General features: G+C 42.1%; 1 protein-coding gene across 4 annotated transcripts; it reads right to left on the minus strand.

Annotated features, from left to right (window-relative positions):
• Window positions 1-227: 227 nt before the first annotated feature.
• apoob (apolipoprotein O, b) lies at window positions 228-9,013 on the minus strand. 4 transcript variants are annotated; one of them, XM_065019338.1, is made up of 10 exons: window positions 8,546-9,013; window positions 8,312-8,415; window positions 4,846-4,962; window positions 4,508-4,630; window positions 4,330-4,362; window positions 4,043-4,097; window positions 3,858-3,953; window positions 2,360-2,451; window positions 1,689-1,778; window positions 228-1,583 (listed from the first exon to the last, which is right to left on the minus strand). In XM_065019338.1, the coding sequence occupies exons 2-10, from the start codon at window positions 8,393-8,395 to the stop codon at window positions 1,548-1,550; spliced, it is 726 nt and encodes a 241-aa protein (XP_064875410.1). In that variant the 5' UTR covers window positions 8,396-8,415; window positions 8,546-9,013; the 3' UTR covers window positions 228-1,547. The 4 variants fall into 4 exon arrangements, with proteins under 4 accessions (XP_064875410.1, XP_064875411.1, XP_064875412.1 ...); XM_065019339.1 differs by having other exon boundaries at window positions 228-1,587; window positions 8,546-9,006; XM_065019340.1 differs by lacking the exon at window positions 8,312-8,415 and having other exon boundaries at window positions 8,546-9,009.
• Between the last annotated feature and the right edge of the window lie 379 nt (window positions 9,014-9,392).

Raw genomic sequence — 9,392 nt, forward strand, 5'->3', positions numbered from 1 at the left:
TTTATGGTTAAATGGTTTTACAGGCAGGGAAGATAAATCCGTTTGAATAACCAATAACACACATCTGGAAAAATAGCCTTTGGACATGACCCACTTATCTCATAGCATGGACAGACTACCCTCCCTGTTTGTGTCTTTGTGAGAACACCAGAGGCATACACAGACCATGACTTTCCATGTATCCAGCACCAGTAAATATGTGCTGAAGTTTAACTGTAATAACACAATCACATAGGAGTTTGGTTTATTAGGGCCATATCTCTGTTTATAGACAGTAGTTTTCTGGGAACAGACAATCAACACAAAAATCAACCAATTCAAAATGAAAATCATCACCTGAAACACAAAATACTTCAAATATACACCACATTTAAATATTCTTCAGTAGAAGTACATCTTTAACTTTTTAAATAATTGATGCAACATTATCGTAGTGCACTCTGTGGTGGATCAATGATGGGGGAATGTCTTTAGAAATAAATACATAAACATAACCAAAACAAGCATGAGCAACAAGATGTAGACATGAACACAGAAACGAGGTCAGAGGACAGCTTTCAGGAGTCTCCTGTGTCCATTGGCATGGTTACAACAGGTTGGCATGGTTAGTTGGCAAGGTAACTGAGCAAGAGGGAATGTGATGTATCATGTTACATGAGAGACAGCGGTATGTTAAGGTGCTCTGTCTAGGGTGTGTGTACACCATGGAGGCGCGGTGCATATAGGAGTGTTGAATGTGATTTCGATCCACACTGGTGCAGCACACCCAGAACTACAGAGTTTATATCACCTCTAGTAAGCCAGGTTATATCACTGAAAACAAATTGTATTTTTACGACAAGAGCCTGGTTCCAACCAATTTAGACATACAGTAGATTATGGTAATAACAGGCTCTCACCACTGGTGGGTGTGATGACATGATGTAACGTCCTTCAAAATTCTAATACTTTTCTGTTTTGTGTGCCAACACTACGTGCACCGTGAGGAGCTTTGTGTCACATCGTTGCCACCTAGGGAAACACTCTTGGGAAAAGAGGGCTGTTGTGAATATAGGTGATTCTCTCAGAAGTTGCAGTCCAACTCCTCTGACAACCGTTGTTATCATGCCAAGAATCCTAATCCCCTATATTAACATCAGTCATTGAGGATTTCACAATTTCATGAAACAAAAGGCATAGGAGAACAAATGCATAGGAGAACAAATGCATAGGAGAACAAATGCATAGGAGAACAAAGGCATAGGAGAACAAGGGCCTGAGGGCCAGCAACAATCCACACCTAGGAACACCACATGATTGAACATACACACCCAAACACACTCTGACACAACATTAGGCCCACAACATGAACACACACAGTCAAATAAAACACCCTGGGTTTTACGGCCAATATAGATGGATAATATCGGTGAAACAATATACCGTCCGGGCTCCAATTATAACCTATCCTCTACGTTTGAACCAAATGTTCCACGACGCAACAAAATGTGATTGTTTTGGGACCTTTAACTTTCAAAATCTCATGCGATGTGTCCAGGCTCTCTGTCTCAGCTAGCAGTGCTCTTGTCCTCGGTCTTCTCAGCCTGCCTGAGGGGAAACAGGAAGCAGGAATACACATCATTATTACTGAACACACCTCAGCTGAATCTCAAACATATTTTTTTCGATTCTTTGTCATGATGACTAACCTTGCCCTTGCCAAATGGCAGGTCCTTCCAGAGCGTCTGCACAGCATCCCGACCCTGCTGACTCCAGCTGTACACAGAGTCCCTGCTCACCTGAGATAGAAACAACCACACACACACAAAATTGAAACACCTTCTATGAAGTCTGACCTCAATCAGATAAACCATGTGACAGATTTAGTGCACAAAATGTCATTTAAAAACACCCAACACACACTAATCACTCATTAAGTGTCTAAACTATTCATAACTCACAGAAATACAGCCATTAAACCCCCCCAGTCAGCAGTCAGAGGTCCCAGCTTTCCTCCCTCCCTCTGAACGGCTGTCTCCTCATCACTTTCCTATCCTGCTGCTGTATCATACATCCTGTCTGTCTGATCTGGCTGTGTTGTGGCACACAGAAACACACACCTGTATCCTCTCTATCTCTGGGTGTGCCTCTCTCAGACAACAACATTAAACAGTCCTAAAATATACCAGGAATCCACACCAGAATAGGGCACCCCGCTTTGAAACCACAGGGCAGACTATCAATCACATACCCTCCCCACACACAATCGCTCTTATTTCACAGCCAGAACTTCCTACAGGAAACCACAGCCTTTCCCGTTAGAGAGGGGAAAAAGGGATGGAAGACACACACTAACATTGCACCCCACACCCACCCACACCTTGGTTAAGGAGGCAGCTTGCTGGGGGTAGAACATGGAAGCACTAAGAGCCATCAGCCCGACAGGAAACACCAGCCTCTTCACCCTGGAACCTAGAGACACAGAGTAGTGCTGAGCGAGGTCAGTTCCAGTTCGGTTTTAGAAAAATAGTCCCGGTTTTAGATGATTTATTATTACATTAAATGCATTGTGGGTTGAATGCTGTAACACAGAATTAAACAATGAATAAAAGTCCCATGATGGTTGTGACTGCCCATTACTGCTTATCACTTAATAACAATAATTTGTTCACCTTAGTTTAAAGCTAGAATCCTTAATTGAAACATTAAAGTGGACATCCTGCCTCATCGGTGGTAAAAAGCTGAGGGATGGGCCTGGATGTGGACACCTGCTCTTCGAACATCTAATTACAAAGTCATGGGTGATAATATGGAGTTGTTCCCTTTTGCTGCTATAACAGCCTCCACTCTTCTGGGAAAGCTTTCCATTAGATGTTGGAACATTGCTGCGGGGACCTGCTTCCATTCAGCCACAAGAGCATTACTGAGGTTGGGCACTGATGTTGGGCGATTAGGTCTAGCTCACAGTCGGCGTTCCAATTCATCCCAAAGGTGTTCGATAGGGTTGAGGTCAGGGCTCTATGCAGGACAGTCAAGTTCTTCCACACCAATCTCAACAAATCATTTCTGTATGGACCTCACATGCGCAAGGGGGCATTGTCATGCTGAAACATTAAAGGGCCTTCCCCAAATTGTTGCCACAAAGTTGGAAGCACAGAATAGTCTAGAATGTCATTGTATGCTGTAGCGTTAAGATTTTCCTTCACTGGAACTAAGGGGCCCGAACCATGAAAAACAACCCCATGACCATTATTCCTCCTCCACCAAACTTTAGTTGCCACTATGCGTTCGGGCAGGTAGTGTTCTCTTGGCATCCGCCAAACCCAGATTTGTCAGTTGGACTGCTGAATGGTGAAGCGAGATTCATCACTCCAGAGAACGCATTTCCACTGCTCCCACGTTGAAAGTAACTGACCTCTTCAGTAAGGCCATTCCACTGCCAATGTTTGTCTATGGAGATTGCATGGTAGTGTGCTCGATTTCATACACCTGTCAGCAACGGGTGTGGCTGAAATAGCCAAATCGACTAATATGAAGGGGTCTTCACATACCCGTGTATATCAATGGATGTGGCAACTAAGGATTCTAAGTCATCATCACATCTCTGCTCAGGCTGTAGCAGCCAGCCAGCCATCTACAGACTTGCCAGGACAAGTGGCAGCAGTTCGCAATGAATTCTGGTCATTGTAGTTAGTGACTATGTTGAATATTGGCCTGCTGAAAACTACAACTTCCTACTACATGGCAGAGTTCTTCCTTGATCTGATCTCTCTCTAGAGTAATGGCATATCGAGCTCACAGAAGAAGAAAAAATGACATGGATTTCAAATAATTGAACCGACGTCGATAAATTAGTTGTGTGTGCGCGTACACATTACCTTTGGCCAGGTACAATCCTAAGAAGCCAGAGAAGCCAACCACCCCGACGCTGGGATAGAGGTCCGGAGGAGGATCATTGAGGAACTCATATGTCTCTGAGAAAGAGAGAAACAGAGAGAGAGGACACAGTTTTGTGTATGTATGTGTATATAAAGGTATCTGCATGATATGAGTGTCTTCTCACCTCTCACTGTCCTGGTGGAGGCGCTCACAGTGGGCTCTACAGTCCTGTAGACCTCCTGTTTCACAAGATATGACATCACAAAGAGGAGATAGAGAACTTTCATCTATGCTTCAATCATAAGAAGCTGCTGAGCGGAGGACAGCTCATAATAATGGCAGGAATGGAATAGTCTGGATCAATGTGTTTGATAGCATTCCATGTATTCCGTTCCAGCCATTACTATGAGGCATAACTCATTGTGTGTATGTTAGTGTGTCAAGTCTTGGTAGACAGTGTCTGTCACCTACCTCAGCTTTCTCCAGGGCAACCAGACCCGTTACCTACAGGAAAACAAGAACCACAAACCTTAAATCTGAGGATTCCAAAAGAAAATTAGAGAGGTGCCACATGAGATTGCCTAGATTCACCCATTGTGTTCCAGTTGACAGGTAAGTAAGAGGCATACATCTCTGAGGAAGAGGGTACCTGACACTGGTTGGTGTAAGGCTCGGCCCATTTCCTCAGCTTGGCCACGCCCTGTTCCACTGGCCCCACCTCTGGCTCCACATACCGGAGCTGCGGCTCTGGAGTAACATAGAGGGACGGGAGCTGCAATACACACACACACACACTTTTCAATCGAGCAGCCTACAGCAACATTGTCCTGTCTAAGTCATTTTATCTGCAAAGTGCCTTGTGGGAGCCTGCACCCACCCAAACAGCTCTTATTAGCAGATGAGCTTGGACACGCATGTCACCTGTCCCTTCATATAACTGCCAAATAATTGTTCTCGGAGAGGAGACAGAACAGCCATACTAGCTACCTCTTCAATACTGAGACTCAGAGCTGCAGGTTTCTTCTTCACCTCGCTGGTGGCCAGGACAGTCGCAGTGCCCGTCATCAGACCCAGAACCCCTGACACAGCGGCAAACTGCGGCACCTGGCATTGGTTACACATCATGATGCAGGATCATTACTTTATGGTAAATGGGTAAATGTATGGCAAGAGTCAGGACATTCATGGCAGGTATTCAGACCCCTTGACTTTTTCCACATTTTGTTACATTTACAGCCTTATTCTAAAATGGATTAAATAAAAAAATGTCCTCAATCTACACACAATACCTCATAATGACAAAGCAAAAACAGTTTAAAAAAAATGTTTGCAAAAGTATCACAAATAAAAAACAGAAATACCTTATTTACATAAGTATTTAGACCCTTGCTATGAGACTCGAAATTGAGCTCAGGTGCATCCTGTTTCCATTGATCATCCTTGAGATGAATTGATTTGAGTCCACCTGTGGTAAATTCAATTGATTGGACATGATTTGGAAAGGCACACACCTGTCTATATAAGGTCACACAGTTGACAGTGCATGTCAGAGCAAAAACCAAGCCATGAGGTCGAAGAATTGGACGTAGATCTCAGAGACGGAATTGTGTCGATGCACAGATCTGGGGAAGGGTACCAAAAAATGTCTGCAGCATCGAAGGTCCCCAAGAACACAGTGGCCTCCATCATTCTTAAATTGAACAAGTTTTGAACCACCAAGACTCTTCCTAGAGCTGGCCGCCCGGCCAAACTGAGAAATCAGGGGAGAAGGGCCTTTGTCAGGGAGGTGACCAAGAACCCGATGGTCACTCTGACAAAGCTCCAGAGTTCCTCTGTGGAGATGGGAGAACCTTCCAGAAGGACAACCCTCCCTGCAACACTCCACCAATCAAGCCTTTATGGTAGTGGCCAAATGGAAGCCACTCCTAGTAGGAGTCACATGACAGCCCGCTTGGAGTTTGCCAAAAAAGGACTGACCATGAGAAACAAGATTCTCTGGTCTGATGAAACCAAGATTGAACTCTTTGGCCTGAATGCCAAGCGTCATACCGGGAGGAAACCTGGCACCATCCCTACGGTGGATGGTGGTGGCAGCATCATGCTGTTGGGATGTTTTTCAGTGGCAGGGACTGGGATACTAGTCAGGATCGAGGGAAATATAAACGGTTCCAGACTGGGGCGAAGGTTCACCTTCCAACAGGACAACGACCCTAAGCACACAGTCAAGACAATGAAGGAGTTGAGAATGTCCTTGAGCCAGAGCCCGATCAAACATCTCTGGATACTTGAAAATAGCTGTGCAGCAACACTCCCCATCTAACCTGACAGAGCTTGAGAAGATCTGCAGAGAAGAATGGGACAAACTCTCCAAATACAGGTGTGCCAAGCTTGTAGCATCATACCCAAGAAGACTTGAGGCTGTAATCGCTGCCAAAGGTGCTTTAAAGTACTGAGTAAAGGGTCTGAATACTTATGTAAGCCTTATTTTTTTATTTCTACTAAATTTGCAAAAATGTCAACCTGTTTTTGCTTTGTCATTATAGGGTATTGTGTTGAGATTGAGGGGCGAAAACAATTGAATCAATATTTGAATAAGGCTGTAACGTAACAAAATGTGGAAAGACAAGAGGTCTGAATAATTCCCGAGTGCACAAAATAAAGAATAAGGCTAATATATTAAGTATATTTACAAACCCGGACATACCCGGTTTGTCCAGTAATGCCATGGCCAGATTTATGAATAAAAATACGTTTTACAAGTCGCTCTGGATAAGAGCGTCTGCTAAATGACTTAAATGTAAATGTAACGAGTAACTATATTTTTGATCGCGAATTCAGATCGTAAAACGTCTTCTCTTTTAGCTCGTCATACATATGGCTAGCTAGCTAATGTCGAATATTGAAAACTAACCCCTTCTGTTTATGTTAACTTCATTGACCCTGGCCACACTTGTTGTAGTGGTTTGGTTTGCTGACGTTAGCTAGCTAGCCTATGCTCAGCCCAACCAACATCACTCTTTTAAACAGTATTTTACGGTTGTAATTTTGTAGTCTGTACTATTCTAAGATAACCTGAATGTATCATACAAGATACAAAAAAAACAACAGTTTAACCGTTACCAGTTTCCAAACGTTTGACATTTCTCTTCCTGGTGACTTTGCTTTTGTACGGCAAGTCGGACGGCAATAAAAACACTATTTCGGCATTGTGGAAAAATATTTATCTTAACAGCGACATCTGGTGGTGGCACACTATAGTGAGCATCACAGGTGTGAGCATACGACACACTTTCCCCAACAGTGGTGGAAAAAGTACACCTTTGTCATACTTGAGTAAAAGTATAGATACCTGAATAGAAAGTTACTCAAGTAAAAGTGAACGTCACCTAGTTAAATACTACTTAAGTAAAAGTCTAAAAGTATTTGGTTCTAAATATACTTGAAGTATCAAAAGTAAAAGTAGAAATCATTTCAAATGTATTGTATTAAGCAAAGGGCTTGTCTGTCTGTCATAGCTCAGCATTTATAATCAGCCCTCAGTCTCAGTAGGATGAAATTATAGAATATTGTGGAGAAAAACACCCTGTACGATGACTATTTCTAAAAGAAAAAATAAATCAGATAAACAATGTATTTACTATAATCTGAGTAGACACTGCTATTTCAAACACTTTGTAATTTATATCCAGAAATAAATGTTCATACTGTTAAGCTTTTCTGCTTTACTTGAGTGTTTTATTGAGTGTGTTGGCAGTGGTGTAAAGTACTAAATATACTTTAAAGTACAACTAGGTCGTTTTGGGGGGTATCTGTACTTTACTATTTATATTTTTTATGACGTTTACTTCACAACATTCCTAAAGATAATACATGGTCATCCCTTTTGCCTCTGATCTGGCTGACTCACTAAACGCATGCAACTTTTGTAAATGATGTTTGAGTGTGCCCCTGTCTATCCGTACATTTTAAAAACAAGAAAATGGTGCCATCTGCTTTGCTTAATATAAGGCATTTGAAATTATGAATACTTTTTTACTTTGATACTTAAGTAGATTTTGGACCAAATACTTTTAGACTTTTACTCAAGTAGTATTTTACTGGGTGACTAACTTTTACTTGAGTAATTTTATATAAAAGGTAGCTATACTTTTACTCAAGTATGACAATGAGTACTTTTTCCACCACTGTGTTGGGGAAAAGTGTGTCTGTCGTGTGCTCTCACCTGTGATGTGCACTATAGTTTGCCACCACCAAATGTCGCTGTTCCACAATACCGAAATCTGGTGTTTTTATCCCCGTTCGACTTGCCGTACAAAATAGTGATGTTGGTTGAACTGAGCATTGGCTAGCTAGCTAACGTCAGCCTCAGCAAACCAAACCCCTACTACAGTAGTGTGGCCAGGGTCAATGATATTAACATAGACCGAAGGGGTTAGTTATAAATAGTCACTACAGTCCCTGGGTTGAATCCAGGCTGCATCACATCTGGGCGTGATTGGGAGTCCCATAGGGCGGCACACAATTGGCCCAGCGTCATCCGGGTTTGGCTGGGGTAGGCTGTCATTGTAAATAAGAATTTGTTTACACACACACACACACCACACTGACCAAAAAGTTATTTTGTTGGCATTTACGCATGGCCCCATTACCAGTAAAATGTCATCCAAAACCTATTTATTTCACTTACTTGCTGTGCTGTTTCGTTGTTCATTTGTTCTGTCGTTTCATTCTCAACCAGGATTTCTATGGAATGCCATTTTGATCTTTGCTATGGAACGCCTTTTGGGTCTTTGCGTGTCAAAAAATATACTATTTAACACTATTAGACGTGTCATATGACTGCACGTAACATAATTTAACGCGTTCATCAATTTTTACGTAGTTATTACACATTGATTACACTATCACTCGTATTGTATATGTCACAACGACTCATCGATACGTATGCTATGATGCTGGTAAAGTTGTCTCGCACACCTACAGTGCTGCTCATAAAAAAAGTTAGCTAGCTCATGGATGCAAACAATGTTCTTCCCCCAAAACATAGCAAAACGACATTGTTTCAGTAGCTATAGTTAGCTAGCTAACTATATAGCTAGGTTTCATCATCTAAAATATCCCTAATTCATGAGACAGTTCTTGTTTGATTAATGGTGGTCTGTGTGGAAGCTAGCCACAATAAGGATTAGCCACAATAGTGGACTTTGCGTTTAGCCTTCAAAATGAAAGAATGGCATAGTTCTACTATTTGTATTAATTTGCATCACTTGTCAATGACTTACTTGTATTTTGAAGGCAAACTGCAAATTCCACTATTGTGCCTAATCCTTATTGTGGCTAGCTTCACAACACATAACCCGATCCGGTCGAGCGTCACTAGCTAGATGAAGCTAGCTTTGGGGAACAGAGTTAAGTAGCTGGCTAGCTATTTATTTTCATGACCTGAAAATTTAAATAGGCAAACAACAAGTGGCAACCAAGCTAATACTTACTCACAAGGATTCCTAAATCATTGATAAGAATAATGAAAATGA

Source organism: Oncorhynchus nerka, linkage group LG6 (genome assembly GCF_034236695.1).
Source record: "Oncorhynchus nerka isolate Pitt River linkage group LG6, Oner_Uvic_2.0, whole genome shotgun sequence".
Lineage (NCBI taxonomy): Eukaryota > Metazoa > Chordata > Actinopteri > Salmoniformes > Salmonidae > Oncorhynchus > Oncorhynchus nerka.